The sequence below is a fragment of the Epinephelus lanceolatus genome, chromosome 5 (genome assembly GCF_041903045.1).
Source record: "Epinephelus lanceolatus isolate andai-2023 chromosome 5, ASM4190304v1, whole genome shotgun sequence".
NCBI lineage: Eukaryota > Metazoa > Chordata > Actinopteri > Perciformes > Serranidae > Epinephelus > Epinephelus lanceolatus.
The window spans coordinates 8,247,664-8,271,860 of record NC_135738.1 but is presented as its reverse complement, the minus strand read 5'-3'; the positions used below and the strand labels follow the sequence as shown (position 1 = coordinate 8,271,860).

At 38.1% G+C, this 24,197-nt stretch overlaps 3 protein-coding genes across 4 annotated transcripts; 2 read left to right on the top strand and 1 right to left on the bottom strand.

Annotated features, from left to right (window-relative positions):
- The first annotated feature begins 450 nt into the window (after positions 1–450).
- Positions 451–5,666, top strand: sycp3 (synaptonemal complex protein 3). The gene is made up of 8 exons (XM_033635861.2): positions 451–912; positions 1,772–1,853; positions 2,002–2,036; positions 2,466–2,583; positions 2,884–2,983; positions 3,240–3,338; positions 4,055–4,159; positions 5,215–5,666. The coding sequence occupies exons 1-8, from the start codon at positions 786–788 to the stop codon at positions 5,266–5,268; spliced, it is 720 nt and encodes a 239-aa protein (XP_033491752.1). The 5' UTR covers positions 451–785; the 3' UTR covers positions 5,269–5,666.
- A 1,131-nt stretch (positions 5,667–6,797) lies between these two features.
- On the top strand, positions 6,798–18,644 carry LOC117262489 (uncharacterized). The gene is made up of 11 exons (XM_033635482.1): positions 6,798–6,889; positions 7,207–7,435; positions 10,401–10,458; positions 10,569–11,016; positions 13,246–13,337; positions 13,431–13,535; positions 13,727–13,796; positions 14,162–14,253; positions 15,313–15,431; positions 17,159–17,258; positions 18,300–18,644. Exons 2-11 carry the CDS (start codon positions 7,308–7,310, stop codon positions 18,369–18,371), a joined length of 1,284 nt encoding a protein of 427 aa, XP_033491373.1. The 5' UTR covers positions 6,798–6,889; positions 7,207–7,307; the 3' UTR covers positions 18,372–18,644.
- On the bottom strand, positions 17,430–22,736 carry lyrm5b (LYR motif containing 5b). 2 transcript variants are annotated; one of them, XM_033635484.2, is made up of 4 exons: positions 22,467–22,607; positions 20,787–20,850; positions 19,921–19,987; positions 18,647–18,972 (listed from the first exon to the last, which is right to left on the bottom strand). In XM_033635484.2, the coding sequence occupies exons 3-4, from the start codon at positions 19,963–19,965 to the stop codon at positions 18,766–18,768; spliced, it is 252 nt and encodes an 83-aa protein (XP_033491375.1). In that variant the 5' UTR covers positions 19,966–19,987; positions 20,787–20,850; positions 22,467–22,607; the 3' UTR covers positions 18,647–18,765. The 2 variants fall into 2 exon arrangements, with proteins under 2 accessions (XP_033491374.1, XP_033491375.1); XM_033635483.2 differs by lacking the exon at positions 20,787–20,850 and having other exon boundaries at positions 17,430–18,972; positions 22,467–22,736.
- Between the last annotated feature and the right edge of the window lie 1,461 nt (positions 22,737–24,197).

Here is a 24,197-nt window from a genome sequence, read left to right as displayed (position 1 = left end):
CATATGCTTATAGTACAACAGTCACAGTGGACATATTTATTTTTTTAATTCTTTAATTAGTGTTGGGATGGTTACTTTTGAAATGTATTCAGTTACAGATTACTAGTTACACTGTTAAAAATATAAGTAATGTAACTTTTAATTACCTTATCAGAGTAATGTTATCACATTTGATTACTTTTCTAACAAATGTTTTAAACTGGACAATAAAGCTGAAAATGTCCAGAAATTCATTCACAGCAAAGCAACAGAATGAATGTTAAATAATACAAATAAACTTTTCTCAGAAAAGAATATATTTTGATATAATCCCCAATGTAATCACCAGTATTATTATTAAGAGCTATAATTAAGAGGCATATTTTTCTCATGAATTTTTTGTAATTTAATGTTACTAGTACATTAATTGCAGTGAAGGGCCTACAAAGTCCTGCTACTAATATAACCTTTTGTGGCGGGAATCAAGCTAATGATCGATGACGCTAGCTCGGTTAGCTTAGCTCGGTTTAGCTTGTGTTGTGACCAGTTGTGACTAGTTGAGTCTGACTTCACTCAGAAAGTAATGTCAACGCTAGAAGTCCGAAGTGAAGTCCGTTTGATTTAAATAATCAATCAAAACTTAATTGTGTCCGTCTGTTGGTGACATTTGTCGAACAGTAGCTACATCCGTTAGCAGCGAGTGCCAAACTAACGTTAGCTAACGGTTAGCTGGTTAGCATTAGTAGAATCGAGTTTTCGAAGTTGAAGTGTAAGCTAGGTAGCGTTAACGAAACCGGGCTGGAAGAATGGCAACAAGAAGAGGACAGATGAAGAAAAAACACCCAGAAGAAAAAATAGATAAAAAAGTGTTTGATTTTGATCCAGAGGATGAAAAGAAAGAGCTGAGCGGCTCAGAGGACGATGCTAGAGAAGGTAACTTAACGTTAATCTTAGCTAATGTTCAGCCTGTAATGTAACAAAGCTAGGTAACATTATATGTACTCAGGTACTTGTACTTGAGTATTTCCATTCTGTTCTGTCTTATACTTCATTACATGTCAGATATATACTTTTTTACTGCATTTATTAGATTAACTTTGCAGAGTCAGATTATTAATGAATCATGTATCAACTAATAACTGATGTATACTTACAAATTAAACTACTCAGCAGCATATACAGTCATTAAAATGAGCTCCATTTTTACCAGCTGCAACATTAAGTGATGAACACATTAATGTGTCAATAATTATAATCCAATAATACCTGTACTTGCCATGAATATTTCCATTTTATGCTACTTTATACTTCTACCCCACTACATGTCAGATGTAGCTGACTACTGTACTTTTTTTTACTGCATTTATTTGGTAAGTTTAGTTACTCTTCAGATTCACATTATCAATAAGTTACAAAATGTACAATAAGCCAATAAATGATGATGTATTATCATAGATTAAACTACCCAGCACTTCATAAAGCAGGAAATTAGCCTCACCTTTTATAATACATTCTTGTCATATAATATATATTATTATGACATGGGTATTCTGCATAATGAGTATTTTTAGTTGTGGTACTTAAAGTATACTTTGATGCTAATACTTTTGTACTTTTACTTAAGTAGGTAACATTTGGAATATAGGACTTGAAATAAAGTATTTCTACACTGTGATATTGCAAATTTTACTTAGGTAAAAATCTTAGTACTTATTTTACCACTGCTAATGTTTGCTTTTGACAGCTGTCTAGCAAAGAAAAAGACATTAACTTTGAATTTTTATGTCACAAGATGAAAATCCAATAATGGAGAAGTCGGCAAAGAAGAGACCTGCAGCTGACTTTGAAGAGGATGGGGCACCATGTGTTGTGGGGTATTATTACTGTTTTATTACAGCTTAATTGCTGCATGTATCATGTATGCTGATTCTGTGCAGTAGCTGACATTTGTGTAGGCCAACTTAGTTACCTTCCTGCATATTTGTATGAAAGTGACCTTTCTCTTTCTTTCCCTTTTTTCAGAAATGAGGTACAATCAATGTTGGAGAAATTTGGAGGTAAGCAGCTTTGTGCAGGTTTGTGCCTGTTTGTATTTCCTCTGGTTGGCTGGATATGAAACCTCAATATGTTTAGATTACTGATTATTTTAAAGTGTCCAAAGCATTAAATGTTGAAAAAGGTCAAATATTGTCACGTTAAGTTGGATACTGAAAGCTTTGTTTTGTTTACTTACTTTTTGATCAGGTATTTATTGATTTTCATCAGTATTAGTGATTTTACACTTGTGTAGTTTTGTTACACTGAAATATTAGCAACAATATATGTTAGCAGGTTGGTATTAATATGTTGTGAAATTAGGAAACACTGTGTTGTAAACTTGTGTTTTACTCAGCAAAGTAACGTAATGCAAAAGTATTGCTTTGGTGTGAGTATCAGAGGAACTGTGACTATGTCCAGCTCTGTGCGGTGCTGTTATTTGCTTCCAGCTGATATCAGCAAAGTGATGCAGGCCAAGAAGAAACGTCTGGAGAGTCTGACAAAGAACTACATGAAGGGAAGCCAACACAAACTGGAGCAGCTGTGGAACTCCTATCACGCCCAGAGGTTTGAAAATTGAAAAACCCCTGATGAATTTATTTATATCTGTAGGAAATTAAGTCACTGCAATAGGGTAAAAGATAAGAACACAACTAAGACTTGCAATGCCAGAATGTATGAAGAGGAAAATTAATAGTAAAGGCAGAAATGATAGAAGTAAGAGCATTATGAACATAAATGAATAAAGGGCTAAAATTAATGATTATTTACAATCTTTTGATATCATTTTTAATTCATAGATTTATCACAGCTCAGCATATGTATGTCAAATTGCTGTATTTGAAATATTTGTGTGTGTGTTTGCAGGCAGAAGATGACTCAGCAGTACTCCCAGCAAGTGTCCACAGCGCTGCAGCAGTGGGAGACTGAAGCCCAGCGAGCTGAGGAGCAGGAGGAGAAGCTTAATGTTCGTTCACTTCCTTGTTTGACTGGTTAGATAGGTCCATAGGTTTGATGCTCTGTACTGCATTTAAAAGAAAATCCCCTCAGATCCTAGTTAGGGTTAGATCTCATCCTCACATAATTCTTCAAACTACATACACTTTACACTGAGGGGTTCACTGACATCTTGGATCTGAATAATCACATGAATCTCTTCTCAGGAAAAAGAGAGAACATGTTGATGACTCTGATTTTACAGGTTGTTTTGCCTCTCTCTGTAGAATCTGTTCAGACAGCAGCAGAAGATCCTGCAGCAGGCCAGAGTGGTGCAGAACCAGAAACTGAAGACTGTCAGAGAGCTGTATGAGCAGTTTGTGAAGGTCTGGCCTTTAAAATTTGCATTAAGGATGCTGCATGTTTTTATACATTCTGCTGACATCTGCAGAATTATATTTGGCTGGCCACCTTAGTTAGAATCTTATCTGTGGCAAGCAGCGTTGCAAAGCTACTGATTTTTAAGGTGAAACTGCTTTATTCCATGTTTTTACTGGTTTAAATCACAAAGTTCATTTGTTTTGGAGAGGAGGAGACCTCTGTAGATAATTGGCTCCTGGTAAAACCTCCTAAACGTCTGGATCTTAAGTTATCAGACAAAAATGCAAGCACACATTAGCAGCTGCTAAGTTAGTGGCCCATCTCCAACATGCCACACAGCATCCATGATATACTGATTTATAATGTTAAACTTCTTTATTCAGTGTTTTTACCGATTTTAATCACATGGTTTGTTTTGGAGAGGAAGACACCTTTGCGGATAAGTTTCATCTGATTGAAATCTGCAATCATCACTGCTAGATGAGACACTTAACCTTTCAGAGATAATTTTGCAAGTCATTTAATGTAATGTTATTCATGGAAATTACTTTGTAATAAGTTGATTTTAGATTAGTAATAGAAGGTGACCACTAAGGACATTTAGTGTCTAGATACAGAACTGCAGTAAGAAACTAGAGACAGATGTGTTTGGCACTAACTTTGTCACCTAATCTTATATGAAGAAAAGTCAGACTGAAGCTGTTTTTGTTTTTTTCTGCAGAACATGGAGGACATGGAGAAGAGCCACAATGCTTTCCTGCAGGGGGCGCAACAAGAGTTGAGGAAGGAGATGGCCACCTTACAGAAGAAGATCCTCATGGACACGGTGAGTGCAGACAGTAGAGTTAGGACTGATGTCTTTCAGTCAAACACAGAAGTTTGACTCGCAGTGAGCTCACAATGTTACTAGTCTGCTTAAATACTTGTCAGTCTATAGCTTTAAAAATAAAATCTAATAATGTGAGAGTGATTAATATTGATTAAACATTGTTATTACAGCACAAAGTAAAAGAATACACCAAAGAAAATCAGAGTTAATGTTGCACTGACGTTTCAGTTAAATGTTGAGATATTTGCATTATTGACAACAGCTGGTGTGTTGCCAATAAGGGTTGTTCTAATAAAAGTAATTTTAGATACATGTGAATATTTTGAAATGAGTAGTTGTTCTCCATATAATAGAATGTTACAGCGCAAGCTGTTTTTCCAGAGACTTCTGTATAAAAATATTCGTCAGCTAATTGTAGCAACTAATATGTTTAATGTTTGAAAAATTATCTTGGTCGTTATTCACCCAGAATTTCCCTGTCAGTAGACCGAGTCACAATGTTTGTCTGAAATAACTTCAGGGTAGAAACCCCTCGCATCATAAACATTAAATGAAATGCTCCTGAGCAAACTCTGCCTCTAAAAAATATAATATCAGTTTAAATGAACATACAACTAGCATATTACATAAAATAAGCACAACAGAAATGTGATAGATCAGACCACTGTGTATAACTACATAATTTTTAATTATTATTTCTGCCAAAAAAACCAAAACAAAACAGAAAGTTTGCTGATTTTACGTATCTCCACAATTCAAAACAATGGCCAGATGTCTACCCATAGTTGTTAGCTCAATGTCATGGTGACGGTCTGTACCTCCCCAGATCAAGTAGAGCAGAATAAATATGGGGAAGAGAAACATTACACAGAGTTATGACTTATTAAGCAGAAATATACACTAAGAATACAAATTGAAGAGGGAAATGAGGTAAAAGTAAAAGGTACTGAGATACAATAATGAAATGCATCACAACAGGGACATGACGTCAAGTTAATAATGTCACACCCTCTTGTGCTCCTTATTCATGTTGTCGATGTTTGTTTCCACAGCAGCAGCAGGAGATGGCCACAGTACGGAAATCTCTGCAGTCCATGCTGTTCTAGCTGGCTGTTGCCACGGCGACTGAGCTGGTTCCTACTTTAAGGATGCCTTCTAGGTTGGTGCTGCCATGGTTATTGGAGCTGTAGCTGTAAGTCCTGTAGTGTTGACATGGTTGCATAACCCGTATTTACAGAGTTCTATTTCCATAGCGACAATGTTCTCTGCTCTGTTTCATAAGAGTTTGTGATTTCAGCTGTTTTTACTTGTTTAATGAAAATATGAACAGCTGAGGTATGTTTCAGTTCATTCTGCAGGGTTACTTTCATGTCTTTTATTTCCATGTGTTATGTGTGTCAGACTATGGTTGGGAACATGGACAGCCTGTAAACTCAACTACATGTTTTCCAGTTCAATAAAAATGAAGTAAAAATTAAATAAATATACATACCTTTCTTTTTGCACAGACCAGTTTGGTTTCACTTTCTTTCATTTTAAATATTAGTGTGTTGTTGCAATATACATCTGTTGGAGTGTTTTGAGTATGGCTGGGAAAAAGAATCATTTTTGCAGAATTGCTGCATTTGAATACCTCCTTTTAATGAATGTAGACACATTTTTACGCAGTAGTCATAAGAGATAAGATATGAGAGACTTTTATGTCATCCCTGTATATACAGTACAGTTACAGTATGTAAAGGAACAAAGTTCCCTGGTTCTCGGTGCAAAAAAAGAATAAAACATAAGGTGCAAACATTAAGCAAAAACAGGTACAGAACAAGATACAAGACCAGGTACAGTCATGTAATGCAATAACAAACACCGTAGTGCAATATAAAATATAAATACAAGTACTTTAAATAAAAGTAAACAAGAATATTAGATATTATTATAATATAATATTAGATGATTGTACGAGCCTCCAGCTTTTATTAAATGTTAACAAGTGGTGTGCACTTGTAGCAAAGGTTGCTCAGAGTTCAGGGGCCTCCAGGAGTAATGTCCACAGTTGGAGTCCTCATGCATGCTGGTCTGTGGACTTCAGCCTCGTGCCAGTTAACACTACTAAATAGCAATCCAGCCTGATTTAGGCTAAAGTATCAGGTGCCAGTGCCATGTACTCTTATTAGTTTAGTTTTTTTCATTTTATTTTTAATTTGATTAACAAAATAAAGATTAAGTTAAAAAGTAGGTTCACATATTGCTCAACATCTTTCAGGGAAACAACTAAATAAAGTTTTATGTTGCTAAATTTACATTTATGAACGTAATCATTTTCAAACATTATCATTAAATATTTATAAAGATATTCCTCTTCTTTTCTTGAGTTTTTGAAGAAGCCAAACATCACAATTCAATAATAATGATAATACAAAGTTTTTAAAGATAAGGATTTATCCATGCAGCGTCGGGTCATGAGAGGACATTTTATTTTGTGTTATTTTATTGTGTTCTTTCTCATTCACATTCATTTTTATTTTTTGTGTGTTGTTTTTTTTTCTCACGTGAAAAAAAACAAAAATGAAAGTCAAACTGTATTTTTGAATTTTCGGTACTTTTCGGTGCGACACCGGAAGTCCCCTGCTTATCTCTGAGTGCACTTCCGGTTGTGAGTCAATTTCGATTGAGTTCCTTCTCTGGCGGACCGTCCGTTACCAAACCGAAAAACACCTCGACAAAATTCAGGTAAAGTTAACAGAAATTACGTTTATTATGTTGTTATCGTTAGTAGCAGCAGAGTTTATTTTTATATGGATGTATCGTCTTGTCTGTATAGCTGTAGCTACTTCGGCTAGCTTTATGCTAAATCATGTAACGTTAACAAACGGACGCTGTGGCAGGTTCGGTAACATCAACGCAGATTTTAATTTAGTCTTGGTGTAACTTTGTGTTTCAGCTCCTGGTGCCTTTATTAGTGTGTTCAGTAGAATACGTAACATTATTTTAAATATTCGGCGCTAAACGTGTGTCGTTAACTCCTTTTTTAATTCATTCTTTCCCAGGTCAATATTGTCCTCAGCATTAGGATAACATGAGTTTGGATCTAAGGTGTTTAACGTTAACGAGTTGAGAACCAGGTGTGTAAACGGTGCCAGGGAAGGCCATGGACGAGCCGTTAGGAGGCAGTTCGTCCGAGCCGGACAGTCCCGGAGGTCTGAACCGAGGCTGCCTCCTCGACCCCAGTGACGTCCTGTACCAGGATCTCTCAATTATCGTCCCAGAAACACCCAGGTAACATGGCTGCCTGTCTCAATTGCTCTTGTGTGGTGACATAAATATATCTGTGTAAATGTAAATTATTAATACAGAAAACACTGAATCATAAAGATAAAAAGCAACTGGTCAGCCCACTCTGTGAAAGTCCATGGTATACAGGCAGGCAGTCCAAAAGTACATCTGAGGCACTCTGATGGAAGTTACAAATGCGTCATTCATTCACGGATAAACCAGCAGTTAATCATCAGTCTTCATCATGTTACCCTGAATGTTTTTGAGGGAAAAATTGTCATGGTATCCTGACGAAGACTAGTCGAAACACATTGGTTTATCTATGAATCAACATACCTCACATACTTAAGTCTAAATTCTCTTGTGTTTTGAAGGAGCGTAACAATCTGGATGTTGTTAATACGCTGATGTTTTGGATGTAGCTGCACATAAGTTAAACAGTAGATGAGGTAAACGTTGTTTGTGATGTTGTGTGTGTGGCCAAGCTGTTAGAAATTAACCACACGTTTCAGTTCACTCGTAAAGTGAAAGTGACAGTGAAGATAATTCGGGATTTTCCATATCTATTGTCAGCAACTATATTTCTTTCACTTTGGCAAAGTAAAGATGCGACCTACATAAGGAGTGTCTCCATTTTCAACAAGATGATATTAACTGAACAGACAACAGTAACAGAGAAAACTAACTTTCAGTTACACAGTTGCAGACTCCATATTTGTCAGGTGGAAGTCCTTTTCAGACTTGGAATACATCATATTCATCTGTCTGTTAAAGTGATGCTTTTTGTCATTCAGACTTTTATGTCAGTGTTGCTTAGAGCTCTTTCCAGACATGACAGGACCATTTTTGAAAAATCTTATGATAAGAAAGAAGACTGTTTTCTCTCAGCTGATGGATTTCAAATCTAATTTTGCAGATAAAGACTTCATTACTGACCATCTTAAGCACGAGGGACGAGAAAATTTAAACTATAAGGAGAGACTGTTGCTCAGATTAGTTCTGTGGTTGTTTTTTAAAAACTGTTTTTTCCAGTCACTCTTTGAAGATCTGAGGAGAACCTCCCCAGCAAGTGAAACTCTTGTTTCATGGTTATTTTTAAACTGATTTTGTGCCTAAGAGATGAAGCATGAGTTAACAGATCGCAGTGATTTTCAAAGGCAGTAATGTTACGAAAGACGTTTAAAAGGCCTTTCTCTGCATGTTGCACCTCATGCTGCAGTCTTTATGATAATCTGACGTTGAGTTCAGACTCTCGTCGTGTTTAAAATCTTGCAGATCGTTTCAGAGTGGCATTGTGACTTTTATGTAAAATTTTGATAGCATAAGAGCTCATGTTAGTTAAATGACCATCAGATTAATGTGAAGAGGTGCAGGTCTGAAATGAGCTTAAGTGCCTGGAAAACGCATGAAAAAATGAGTGATGTTAAATGTCCTGGAAAATCTTGTGTTTTCCTGGAAAATTATTTATTTTCCTTGAGCTGAGAATGAACTCCTGCATTATCTATCAGTGTTCCCTTAATCTGATAATCAGAATCAGAATCAGAAATACTTTATTGATCCCCGAGGGGAAATTATTTATGTTACAGGTGCTCCTTGCAAGAAAGGAAAGATACGTGAAAATATAAGAAATTTAAACAGTAGTATTCACAAATATATAGTTAAATAAACAGGAATTATTAACAAACATAAACGTAAATATAAATATATATATACATATATATATCATCATCTTCATCTTACTATATATATATATATATATATATATATATATAGTAAGATGAACAACATTATTTACACAAACAGAACATATACAGTCAGGGTGAAATGGGGTTATTGCACAAGTTACATTGGATTATTGCAGTGTGTGTGAAAAGGTCTCAGGGCCGCTCAGAGGGAGGAGTTGTACAGTTTGATGTCCACAGGCAGGAATGATTTCCTGTGGAGCTCAGTGGTACATCTTGGTGGTATGAGTCTCCCACTGAAAGTACTCTTGTGCCTGACCAGCACATGGTGGAGTGGGTGTAAGACATTGTCCAAGATAGTTCGTAGCTTAGACAGCATCCTCCTTTCTGACACCACCATCAGAGAGTCACACTCCGTTCCCACGATGTCACTGGCCTTGCGGATCAGTTTGTTGAGTCTGTTGGTGTCCGCCACCCTCAGCTTGCTGCCCCAGCACACAACAGCATAGAGGATAGCACTGGCCACCACAGACTCACAGAAAATCCTGAGCATAGTCCGGCAGATGTTGAAGGACCTCAGTCACCTCAGAAAATAGAGACGGCTCTGGCCCTTCCTGTAGAGAGCGTTAGTGTTCTTAGCCCAGTCCAGTTTATTGTCAGTGTGTATCCCCAGGTACTTATAGTCCTCCACAATGTCTACACTGACCCCCTGGATGGAAACGGGTCACTGGTGTCTTGGTCCTCCTCAGATCCACAGCCAGTTCCTTTGTCTCTGCCACGTTGAGCTGCAGATGGTTCTGCTCACACCATGTGACAAAGTTATCCACATCTGCCATCTGAAACTTATGTTCAGGATCATAATGTTCAAATGGTAGTTTTGTGTGGACAAGAGTATTTTGACCAGGTTGCTCTCTGATATGTTGTGGAACCAGTAGGAACACACCTTTAAGTCACATGACATGGTAGCACCTGCAGGTTGGATGACATAACAACGTAAGTGGCAGAAGCTCAAAGTAATGTGAGTGAAGCAAAGTGTTGAGTGTGGACTCTTTTGGGTGAGCGGTTCTCCAGAACGCTGAAAGCAGCAACACTGGAGTACGAATGATCGGCTCGTTTTCAACAGCACGCAATCTGATTGTCATACCAGCTTGATCATCACTGAAAATGTCCTGGAAAATAATTTCCAGTAAAGAGATACTTGACTGTTAACAGTCTTAGGATTTTTTTGCTCAACAAACTGTTGACTTAATGTTAAAATCTGGTTTGTTTGTTTGTTTGTTTATCAGCCCACAACTTGGAAAACGGAGGAGACGTACTCGCTTCACAGAGGAGCATTTCAGTCCGGTAAGTCACCGTGCTGACACCTTCACTACTGACAGGTTTTAGTTTTTCTATTCTCACCATGGCCAGCTCTGTATATCCAGATGTTGACTGCTATGTGTTTGTGTCCTCAGGTGGCCGTCGGCGGCGGATCTCCAGGACGACCAGAACTTTCACATAAATCCAAACGCAGACGTCTGGCCGCAGCGGTGGGAGAGCAGAGCGTCGGCTTTGTTCCAGCTTCATCTCTCAGGACTTTCCCTTTAGACAGCTGGCTTGAGGCTCCGCTGTCCACCGCATCCTGCTCCTCCTCCTCGTCCTCATCTTCATCATCATCCACGACCTCCTGCCTTACACCTGTGTCAGAGGAGGAGGTGGAACAGGTTGGTTTGACTGTGGCGGGCTCCACAGTTGATTCCTGTCCTGCTCGTCTCAGCTGGAGGACGACAAAAAGTCTGACACCAGCAACAGCTTCACCTTCACCAGCAGCAACAGCAGCAGCATCCACCTCCGACTCTCTGTCCTTCCTGACTGCAGAGGAGAGGAGATGGCTGAACAGCGAGCAAGGAAACACCTCAACAGGTGAGGAGACAGTATAGCTATGTGAACACAAAGAGGCTGCAGAACTTGCCTGAGAATCTATATATTTTTAAGCTTTCTTCCATATCACAGTATTCCAGTGATAGCTGTCTGTAAATCCGTGGGTATGCTGAAAACAGGACCTGCTCACACATCATTTGGCACACTCTTAATGGAGACACTGACTACCTTTTACGGACAAAGTAGTCCAGTTTTTGCCTTTATTTGAAAAGGACAATATTTCTTCTAAGCTGTTGACATGTCTAATGAAATGAATATTCCACTAATATTCCCATTTACATGCAGTTTTGCATGCTCAAATTAAAATGCCCTGACATGTCGTTTATTACGTCAAAATAAGGAAAAGTAAACCAGCTGGAGCCGCTTGACATTTTGCCTCTTTTTTTCTTTACTTTTTAAAAGATTTTGTAGGGCTTTTTTTGCTCTAATCGCTAGGACAGTTTTAGCGCAAAAGGGGGAGAAAGGGGGGGGTGACATGCAGCAAAGGGCCATAGGTTGGAATCGAACCTGCAGCCACTGCAGCAAGGACAAAGCCTTTGCATATGGGATGCCTACCCTACCAGGTGAGCTAATGGGCGCCCTGTCATTTTGCTTCTTTGCATCAAAGTAGGATATAGTTTCATTAGTGGTGGACTTGTTGGACCGTGTGAACACAGCCTTGCTCTTTCATTCCTTTAACCACCTTCTGAAAAGGTTGGCGCTGTTTTGCGCGATAAAAAAACCTGTTTATCTAAGTGATGTTTAAAAGTAGGTGGGTTTCTCCGTCAGACCAGAAATTTGGGCTTTTCTTCTGAGCATGCATGTCTACACCAGCCTTGCAAACTGTTGGCGAGTTGGTTTGTGTACATATACAGCATATACATATACATACATATCCATGACAACACACTAGGGCTGCCACGATTAGTCGACTAATCGATGACTAATCGACTATTAAAATAATCGGTGACTATTTTAGTAGTCGACTAATCGGTTTGAGTCATTTTTCATAGAAAAGCACTATAAAAGTACCCCAAAATACTCTTACTGCAGCTTCTTACATTCAAATATTGGAAGCTTCCAAACTCTCCCGTGAGAGTGAACTAAAACCCTTTGGCGTGAGTACGAAACAAGACATTAGATGACGTAATTTTGGGGTTTGGGCAAGACAGACTGACATTTTTCAACATTTTAACACATTTTTTGATTAAATGATTAGTCGACTAATCGAAGAAATAATCAACCGATTAGTCGACAATGAAAATAATCGTTAGTGGCAGCCCTACAACACACAGAGCCGACCGTAAACAGACAAGAGGCGATGTGTTGCAAACTGTAGTACAAACCCCGGCTTAAAGGCATTTTCTAAATGTCCAAAGAATGCTCCTAAAACCTCGAATAATACTGACATATCCCAAGTATTAATATGTAACATGCCATATTCAGAAAAGGGCTACTTTGGAAAATCCATCCGTACCAAATTCAGAATATTGCCATATTTTGAATAATAGGAATATTAGTGTGCATGTAAACATACCAAATTTGACTACATGGAAACAAATATAGGATAAAAAGATTGAATCTCAAAGCAAACTCACTGAATCCACGGCAACATTTTACTTCCTGTTTAGCAAACACTGTCACTACAAGAGCTAGAAAGGCTGAGTTCATTTGATTAAGTATATCATTAGGAATAATTGGTACATTCTGCTGGGACATAGTGAAAAGATGTAATTCTAGGGATATTTAAACGGCCTTAACTTTAATTTGAACCCTGCAGAAACTCTGTCTTTGTAGTTAAATAATTGAGCTTAAAAAAGATGATTTAGTCTGAAACTTTATTTATTTCATCAGAACTCTGGTCCTGATGTGAAGTGTTAAGACAGCCTCAGCAGTTTCAGCTTTTTATACCAGCTCAGTGGCTTTGTGGTAGAGTGTCCGCCCTGAGACTGGGAGGTCGTGGGTTCGATCCCCGGCCGGGTCATACCAAAGACTATAAAAATGGGACCCATTGCCTCCCTGCTTGGCACTCAGCATCAGGGGTTGGAATTGGGGGGGTTAGATCACCACATGATTCCCGAGCGCGGCACCGCTGCTGCTCACCGCTCCCTCAGGGGATGGGTCAAATGCGGAGAACAAATTTCACACATTCAGGTGTGTGACAATCAGTGGAACTTTACCTTTACTTTACTTTACCTTTTTGGTCCTGATTAGTAATTTCTTCTTCTGCAGCACCGGAGGAGATCGTCATCAGTGACGACGAGGAGGCCATGGTTCGCTTGGCTCAGGAGGAGGAAGACGAGGCCTTGGCGCGAAGCCTGCAGGTTAGCATCTCTCACCTGCTGGGTCAGAAAGAGACGACTCACCTTTGCAGTGTGTGTTTATTAAAATATTCATAATGCTCTCTGCTCACTCAGGCCCAGTTTGACCAAGAGGAGTCTGTCAGCAGGCACCAGCACCACCATCATCAGCTTCACCATCACCAGCTTTACCATCATCTTCATCAGCAGAGCCAGCACAGGGTAAGACAGAGATTAAACGTATTTTTGTCAACAAATCCAGACAATTCATCCTGATAACAAATATTATGTGTCTATCTAAAGTCTGACGCATCTGTCAGGTCATGAGAAGGTCGTACAGGTGAACAAGAAGTGCTGTAGGAACTGAAGTTAATGTGTGATCACAGAGTTTTGACTTGTGTTGTTCTCTACAGTATTACATGGAGCACAGCTGGATGCCTCATTTACTGGCTGCTGTCTCTCCGCTGGTCGGCTTTGAAGATGGTAAGATCATGAACACACTCGAGCTGCAACGCTTAGTCTCAGTCATTAAATTGACAAAATCATTCATTAGAAAATAATTGGCGGAATAATCAAGAATGATAAGTTGCAGCCCCGAAAGACACGTCTCTGAGCAATTAGCTATGAGTTGTTTTATAATAACACAATGAACCCCTTCACCAACAATGAAAATCACTATATGTAGAGAGACACTAACATATCAAGGCTAAAACGTGCAGAGTATAAATACAGAGGAGAAACAGACTGAACAGCAACATTCATGTGTACTTACCTCTGATCAGAAGCAGTTTGAATTGAGGGTCTCAGTTGTGTTTACTTAAACTGATGCAGCTGGTGTGTTTCCACAGATTTGATTGGTCAAACCAGAAGACGTGGGCAGGCCAGAAGGAGGAACGCCCAGCCTGAGCTTTCAGAAGACCTTCAGGGAAACGACTACGAGGTGAGGAGGAGAATAAAATTTTTTTTTTTTTTTTTTAAACACATTAACAATGTGTTGGTCACAGTGTAAGATCATTCTCCACCTCAGTGTACAGAGACACAGTAAATATATAAAGGTAACATTTTGTTGAAATTAAACCAACAACAAGAGGAAAAAAAATGAAATGCCTTAAAAATAAAACCACCGTTTCAAACAAACCTTTAGTTGGATATTAATAATTCAAACCAATAGAGTTAAAAACAAAACTTTGAAGTAGAGCTGTAAGAAAATATATCCCACTGAGCTCTGTAGGATGAAGTCAGAGCTTTAAAAGAAGCCTTTGAACGCTTTTTATTTCTAAATTTCATCTCACATTTTGGGAAGAACGTTCAATGACATCATCTTAGCTTCTTTCTTCTTTCAGTTGGATTCTTATAGGACCTCCAAGTGAACTGTCAGTAACAAAGTGGAGGATGAGGTAGTTAATTTAGTGAGAATTCTTTGATCTTAAAAACAGAAATGACTGACATATACCACAAAACCAGTTTATTGAATTTGTCTTTTTATATCAACTTGCATAATGTAGTGTTGGGTATTTATGTATTGTATTTTTGTACATAGATGATTGTCTGTTTTTGTGTGGTACGCTATGGACCTTTCTCTATGTGCCTGATAAAGTCATCATCATTATTATTATTTTTATTATTATTATTTATTTATTTATTTACTGCTCTAGGTGCCTCTGCATATTGTCCCCTGGGATCTCTCAATCGTAGCAACAAAAGATAACATAATGAAACTTTCCAGACTTTTTCAATCCCTTATCATAATACTCTAAACCTCTGTGGTGGCATCTGACGAGCCTTCATAAAATCATCTCTCAAACTGTATGTGTTTTACCAGTTATTTAAGAATGAATGCCATAATAAAAATAATCATAAGTTAATACTGTAAAACGAGCTTTTACATTAATGCATGAGTCAGAATCATCAGAGATCATAGTGTAACAGTGCTCTGTATTTCTTTACAGACTGTTATGTTTTTGTGTCTGCTCATTTTGTCCATCTGCTCGTCTTGCAGGCTCTTTTAGCGTTCGAGGAGCGTCAAGGCTCTGTTGTGTCCAAAAAGTTGAGTCGGAGGGAAATCCAGAGGTTTCCTACCAAAACCTTCCAGTCTGCCAACAGCGCCGGCAACACTCAGTAAGTCATCAATAAGATCCTCAGCCAGTCTGATCTGGACTCATGACGTTTGTATTCATTACCTGTAATGTTAGTGATGCCACATCTGGGCCAGAAGAGTCCTCCAAGTGGCCCATCACACAAAAATCTGATATATGATAAAGTATGTAAATTACATACACTGCCTGGCCAAAAAAAAAGTCACCACCAAAAAAAAAGGTCATACACTCTAATATTTCGTTGGACCGCCTTTAGCTTTGATTACAGCACACATTTGCTGTGGCATTGTTTCGATAAGCTTCTGCAATGTCACAAGATTTATTTCCATCCAGTGTTGCATTAATTTTTCACCAAGATCTTGCATTGATGATGGTAGAGTCTGACCGCTGCGCAAAGCCTTCTCCAGCACATCCCAAAGATTCTCAGTGGGGTTAAGGTCTGGACTCTGTGGTGGCCAATCCATGTGTGAAAATGATGTCTCATGCTCCCTGAACCAGTCTTTCACAATTTGAGCCCGATGAATCCTGGCATTGTCATCTTGGAATATGCCCGTGCCATCAGGGAAGAAAAAATCCATTGATGGAATAACCTGGTCATTCAGTATATTCAGGTAGTCAGCTGACCTCATTCTTTGAGCACATACTGTTGCTGAACCTAGACCTGACCAACTGCAGCAACCCCAGATCATAACACTGCCCCCACAGGCTTGTACAGTAGGCACTAGGCATGATGGGTGCATCACTTCATCTGCCTCTCTTCTTACCCTGATGCGCCCATCACTCTGGAACAGGGTAAATCTGGACTCATCAGACCACATGACCTTCTTCCATTGCTCCAGAGTCCAATCTTTATGCTCCCTAGCAAATTGAAGCCTTTTTTTCCGGTTAGCCTCACTGATTAGTGGTTTTCTTAAGGCTACACAGCTGTTCAGTCCCAATCCCTTGAGTTCCCTTCGCATTGTGCGTGTGGAAATGCTCTTACTTTCACTATTAAACATAGCCCTGAGTTCTACTGTTGTTTTTCTTCGATTTGATCTCACCAAACATTTAAGTGATCGCCGATCACGATCATTGAGGATTTTTTTCTGGCCACATTTCTTCCTCGAAGACGATGGGTCCCCACTATCCTTCTAGTTTTTAATAATGCGTTGGACAGTTCTTAACCCAATTTTAGTAGTTTCTGCAATCTCCTTAGATGTTTTCTCTGCTTGATGCATGCCAATGATTTGACCCTTCTCAAACAGACTAACATGTTTTCCATGACCACGGGATGTGTCTTTCGACATGGTTGTTTAGGAAATGAGAAGCAACTCATTGCACCAGTTGGGGTTAAATAACTTGTTGCCAGCTGAAAGATAATCGCCCATGCAGTAATTATCCAATAGGAGGCTCGTACCTATTTGCTTAGTTAAATCCAGGTGGTGACTTTTTTTTTGGCCAGGCAGTGTATATAGAGTGAATCATCTTACTTCCTTCTCTTCTCTGTTGAGAGTTGCACATGTCAGGGTATGACCACTTGTCATGATTCTGTGCATTGATAGCTCTTTTTTACTCCGTTCCCACACTTAGTGTTTTTAACTACATTCATTTGTATCTGTATAAAAGTTGTTACCAAAAGCTTAAAAAGGTTTGAAAAAGGCAGCTGACAATGTTTGGCCCCACTGAATTAGTAATTGAATTGTGTTAACGTAAGGATTAAAATGTCGACATCTCATGGTTTGTTCCTCTCCTCTGCTGATTGATTGACAGGTGTCAGATCTGTTTCTGTGACTACACTGATGGAGAGAAGCTGAGGATGCTGCCTTGTTTCCATGACTACCACGTCCAGTGTATTGACAGATGGTTGAAGGTAACTACTCACACATCATGTTCTGCTCTACACGGAACTTTTCAACATTTTGTAAAGTCTTCCTCTCTTCCCAGCTCCTCTAAAGCTCACTGACAAACATGTCACCTGATTAATCTTTATTAAAACTGTGGCAAACACTTTTCTGTGGAAAAAAAAGAAGGCTTGAGCAGGTTTTCAGTGTCAACACAACTGTTTTATTATCTCTGAGTCTGAACACAGTGTAGCAACATCAGAAAAAGGCATGCCAAGAAGTGTGGGAAAAGTGTCACTGTTTAACCGCTATGAGAGGAGGAGCTGACGTTCGAGTGGAGCAGCTGTAGCAACATTTAGTTGGTCATTACCTTTAGTGGATAAAATGACAGAGTATTTACAGCATTCGTTTTTCATTTAGATTAACTTAGTTGAATAAAAATCAGCTGAGCCTGCCTGTGCTGCACTGTTATTACATTATTAATGTTATTATAACAGTATGTTTCCCCACGATAACAAACATGCAGCTCTGTAGGGAAGCAGTGTCAGTCAAGTGTTGTGTCAGATAAACAGCATTCCTGGTATTTAAGCCCTTGTTGCTAGAAAGATATTTAAGCATACTGCTGGCGTTTCCACCCGTAATCATTTTACCGACATATAGCAGGACTGTTGTCATCTTTCTTTGTGAAACGAAGCCACACTTTGGACCATTCATCCACTCCACCATGACTCCTTCTTGGTGTAAGTTCCCAACAGAGTAGACGTGGGAGTTTGACTTAATTATTTGCAGAAAAATATGACAGCATCGCTAAAAAGAACTGAAAAGTTCGAAGGTAAACGATTCTAATGGATTCTCGATTTCCATCCCTAAATCACAGAGGTGTTCACTATCATTCAACGATAAATGTCTTAACTTAATCTACAAAGATTAGTTTGTCTGTAACTGTTTAGATATGAATAAATCGAATGGTTTTAAATTATTTTTCTTAATATGCCGATTCTCTGCCTTACTCCGATTCATACTGACAGATTAATGATGATGATAGTAACCGTCTGTCTTCCCCCTGACAGGACAACATCACCTGTCCCATCTGCAGAGCTAACCTGGCTGACGGCAACTCCCTCGCCCCACAGCACCACTGACCTCAGCGCCTCCTCCAGGGCGAGGCGGCGTCTCTACTGTTTTCTACTGTGAGCTGAGGGGTTTGTGCTCTCTTGGTCTTACTGTAGTCTGAAGCGCAACTTGTCTTTTTTTATACTTTTATTTAAGTGTTTTTCTGTCAGTACTGAATCAACTCTACAGGAACAAAACAATAAAACCTTTAAAGCTGCTGACGTTTTTTGTTTTGTCTTGAGAGGACGGACGTTCCAGTCTGTTTCACAAGACTCAAATAAATTTTAAGGCAATTCCTCTTATGTTTGTCTAATTTTTTATTTTCCAGCAGGACAAATGAATCTTCTACTTGATTTAAGTTTGATTAAGAAGCACAGCTGGTTGCAGCAGAATGAGTCTCTGAAATGTCTCTGCAGGAGCCTTTTATTCCTCGTAGTAGCGTTTCTTCATGGCTCTGTATTTCCTCAGGTAGTAGAGCGCCTCCAGCTCTCTGGCCACGTATTCTCCCCGAGCAATCATCTCCTTGATCTGCTCCGGGTCCTGCACATTTTTGTTTTTAGAGAACGCAGCTCTGAGGCGGTCCCTGAAGTAGTCGCCACCTTTAGGATACTCCCGTCCGAGGTAGAGAAGCTGTGGAGTCACAGAGGGGAGAACGTTTAGATAAGATAATTCAGTTTAATTACACATGTAACACTTTCACAGACACTGGTTATATTTTTTATACAAAGTTTGATTGTGAACTTGTACAGCGACATGTTGTTGACACCCTGACAAAAAATTGAAATAAACTAATAATAATATTGTCATTATTTTCTCAAAGAAACAAGTTTTTTCTTTTCTATTGTGTCAGAAAGTATCATTATTCCCATTATCATTTCCCAGAAATAATAATGGGAACCAAAAAAGGTTCATTTGCAAAAAATTGATGTCTACTTTTCATTCATTTTTGTATCTCAACGTTTTTAAATTCTAATAAATCCAGTTTTTTGTTTCTAGGGTGTCACAATGTATCAGTATTGATGATAACAGTGATATTTAAATATTACATATTGATATGTTAATAATACACATATGATAATATCGTATGATATGATAATATTCTTTCCATTCTCTCTTTGTCTCCCCCAACGCCATCTGGTTTCCTTTTCACTATCCATGGAGTGTTATTACTCTTTTTGTACAATTTTGTAAAATTCTGGTTACAGACTTCCTGACACTCGTATTTCGAGTGTAATTTATTTGCCAAAATAAGAGACAAAACACACAATAAAAAAAGTTAAAGATGAATTTGATTGTTGTATTTTAATTTGCTGTAAGTATCCAAATAATACTGTCATCCTAAATTCTTGGCCACAATAATCGTGTAGTGAAAATCTGATATTGTGACAGCCCTACTGTGTACTCATATTAATGTCAATCAAACTGGTGGTTTCGTCATTATAGGAATAAATCTTTTTTTATCAAACGAACTCTTCATCTGCTGATTAAAAAAAAAAAAGATCTTTCCCAGACTTGTGTTTGGATTTGACATTAAGAGTTAACTTCTATATTATCATGAGTAATAAAAATACAACTCACATTTTTATAGAGTCGGACCACTTCAGCCCTCAAAGGGTTCGCCATCGTCCCGGAGAGACGGTCAGAGCTGAAAAATACAAAGTTATTTTAATTTTTAGTTAATATATTATTGATCACAAGTTGATGGTTGAAGCTCCCAAAATAATAAGGATCTCTAAATTTTTTTTAAAGTAGTAGTACAGCGTCCTCTGTATGTGATCAGACTTGTTAACATGCTGCATAGACAAGACAGTGGTAAATATAAAGTCCAAATTATATTTAATTAAGCAGTACTGATACTGAGTGGATAATAGTGTTAAAGTGAATTTAATCTTTTGGAGAGCATAATCTTTATAAATGCAAGCACTGAAAAAGTCAATATTTCTTGATGAAAAAATAATTTCAATGTAATTCAAAATCATATTCAAATTATAGTTTCTCTCGTAAAATATAATTTGTGAAACAAATACAGCATTCATTTCCAGGTTTTCAATTCAGTCATATTTTAGAAATAGAAGTCGCTCCACAAGAATGACCAATTAAATTACTAAAATAATTTTCTATGTTCTTCTTTACTCATTTTGTTATTTAGTTTTCTCAGTTAGCAAAAAAACAATAGAAAACTTAACTCTGGGATCTGATAACTTTGTAACCTGTTCTGTTATAGTTGTTTTGTGGCATTTTGTTGGAGTACATGGACAGTCATTTGATAAAGTCCAAAACATAGCGATTAAAGAAAGGTCCAGTGTGTAGGATTTAGGGGGGTATATTGGCAGATACAGAGTATAATATATTACGTATGTTTTGAAGCGGTTAGAAGATGGATGGATGGATGTTTTCTTTAGTGTATAATTACCTGAAAATAAGAATCGTTATGTTTTCATTACCTTATAATGAGCCGTATTTATCTACATACGGAGCGGGCCCTCATCTATGAAGATCGCCTTGTTTCTACAGGAGCCCAGAACAGATCAAACCATGCATATTATATTTAATTTTCATCTCAAAAACATTACATATACAAACAGACTAACAAACATTTGACCCACATACAAAAAAACAACCCAACACAAAACAAAGTAAAAAAAAGCCAGACTTGACTGAAATAAATCCATTAAGTGTTCTGTTATTCTAAATGGCCAAGAATAACAGAACATGGTGGTGACTCTCAGTAGGGACTTCAGCTACCAGACAGTAACTTAAGGTGCCTTACTACTGGGCTCCGAATACTCTCAAATTTATCATTCAAACTCAACTGTCATATCAAAATCTCTCAAGGTGAATCCCTGAGACTAGTTCCCTGAGCCACACTGGTCACCTCCCATTCCTTAAGAATTATCCTCATTGCAACTAAAACCACAGTGAGCAGCCCCTCCACAACGAGTAGCAGCGGACAAAATATGATTTGTTACATGAAATGCTTTATTCAGTGTTTTTACCGGTTTTAATGACCTGATCAGTTTGTTGTGGAGAGGAGGAGACCTCTGTTGGTTAGTTTGCTCCCACAGAAAACCTCCTGAATGTCAAGTTGTTAAGTTATCAGAAAACAACAGTGAGCACACATTAGCAGGTGCTGGCGAGCTGCCCATCTCTGACCAAACAGTGTCAGGTTAACTGTGTTATTCAGCATTTTTACCAGTTTAATCACCTGGTTTGTTTTGGAGCGGAAGAGACCTCTGAGGATAATCCGGCTCCTGCTAAAAACCTCCTACACAATAAACATATAGAAAATTCTAAGGGACCTGTGTGGGCCTATTGTCTGTGGGACAGATGTAAAGCTCTAGGTAGCCCTGCACTAAAATGATCAACTTTTCCATATTTACCACAGACTGATATTTACAGAAGAAAGTAAAGATATCAGTTGGCAGATTGGTTGTTCTTCGACACAACATCTGGTGCACACTGCTGCATTACAAAAGCTGAACTTGGTTTGTTTCAGGTCGCAGCCATTTCGCCCTGAAACGCTTGGAAGGCGTGTATGCTGCAGCGGCGTCACTCTAATGTTGCGTGTCACCATTGAAAACAATGACTTTGAGGGCGCAAAAAACGCAGCATGTGTACAGCCCCTAACTAGGACAAGTTTCAGCTAGTTGCAATCTGCAGTCGTCACCACTAGATGTCACTAAATCTCCCTAAATCTAACACACTGGACCTTTAACTAATTTGAGTTATTGAATTTTCTTTTCTCATATATGGAAGTTGATCTGTATGGGTTGTTAGGGTTTCTTGATGCATTTAATACGTGAGAAAATTAAAGAGAAGCCGTATCAAGACATTAAAATTAAAAGAATAGAAACATAAGGTAATTTAAAAGGACAAAAACTGGACAAGGGAGAGATGGTTAATGGTTAGCATTAGCTTCTTCAGCAGCTATTAGCTTTAAACACTGATTTTAAACGCTAACAAGCATCTAAAACTAGCAAAAAACTAGCTAACAACTTTAACGTTGTCGACGATTAAACGGTCATAAACTACACATCAAACAGACACAGAGGCTTTAGCTTTAGCTCGTAACTGTTAGCAGCGCTGTTAATGTAGTTTATATATGGAGTAAAGTGTTTTCTTACCTGTCTGGTGACCTCTGCTCTCAACAGCTGCCTGAACTTTCTCTGGAGCAAAGTGCACTTCGGTTTAAACCCGCTGACTTCACGTTACCGAACAACACCGACGGTACTCCGGTAACTCTCAACCGTTTCCGTTAGTTTGTGTCTGTGGTTTGCTCCGACGGTCAGCTGCAGCTCTGTGACGGTTAACCTTGGTGGTTTTATAATTAAACGTTAGTGACGAGCTCAACGTGCAACAAACAACAGGGTAAACAACCAAAGAGTAACACACGCAAAGATAGTAATCCTCCAAGACAGAGGAGTCCGCTGGGACTTCCGCACATGCGCACACCTGCTTACAGAGCCCCTGGTAGATTGAGTTTCTCACCGAATTTGATGTTTCATTGATATTTAGCGTTTAAAAGATTATATTATAAAACTCGGAGAGGAAAATAACCGTTTTGAGTTACAAAAAAATAAAAATAAAAACGTTTTAGATACTTTATAGCAACAACAGTAAAATATATATATAATAATTGTAATTGTGGCATTTAAAACAGCCCTCCTAAGACCCTGTGACCTCACCTGTGAACATCACATTTTGAGTTTACTTGACCTTATACTTTATTCTACTTAACCTAGACTTGTTGTCCTTGTTCATGGACACTTTTTGTGCCACTGACTTGTAGTAAGAGCACAATACACTAATCCATGTAAAAACAAGATGGCAGCCATCTCTGCCAAGTCAGTCTGCAGCTGATCCCGACACAAAGGTCCCGACACAAAACCTGACTCACATTTTATGGTTGAAACTTGTTTACAGATGATTTATAATATTTGTAGTTTGATATAGGAGCAAATTTGACCAATTTTGGCAACAGTAACAAGACTGTTAATCAGGAAGTACTCATTTGAAGCCATTGGGACTTTATTGTTGTCTCGTTTGAGGACACTGGGACTTAATTATTGTCTTGTTTGAGGACATTAGGTCTTAATTATCATTTATTTGACGACCATTGGGACATTATTGTCATCTCATTTGAGATCATTGGCACTTTATTGTTGTCCCGTTTGAGGACACTGGGACTTTATTATCAGTGACAATGTTTAGGTTTTTACACTTATCAGGTCCTACTAATCCCAGATACCTAGGGGAGATTTAAAATGCACACCAAACAAAAGTTCAGGTCTCAGGAGGATACAGACTTCTACTGACTCGCTAATGATGTGAACCAAAGCTTTACAGTTAAATCGACATTTTAAGTGTAACTTATGAGGTAAGTGACTTCATTTTATTTTGGTGTCCCTGTTATTAACAAGATTAAAAGTTTGGAATAATACTGTAACATGTTAAAAACCTTACTATATTTTATGTATTGTATTCAATAAGGATATTTTACCTTACACACACACACACACACACACACACACACACTTAAAAAATAATTTTGTTTAAATTATTTAAAAAAATATATTTAATCCACTGTTCTAAATTACATGAGGATGGGATTGTAAGGATTGTAATTTTAATTACAGGTATTAATTACAGTTTGATCATAATTTTATTTGGACAACATACATTTGTTGAAAAATAACAACAAACTGAATGAAAAATGAAAAAATCTCTATATATAATCCAAAGAAAAGGCTGTATCCCATCTTCCTCCTTAACTTTATATTAGAGGTTATTTGCCAGTCTTATGTACATAAAAATATTTTAATGTATTTGAAAAATAAGAAAATATGAAAGAGGAT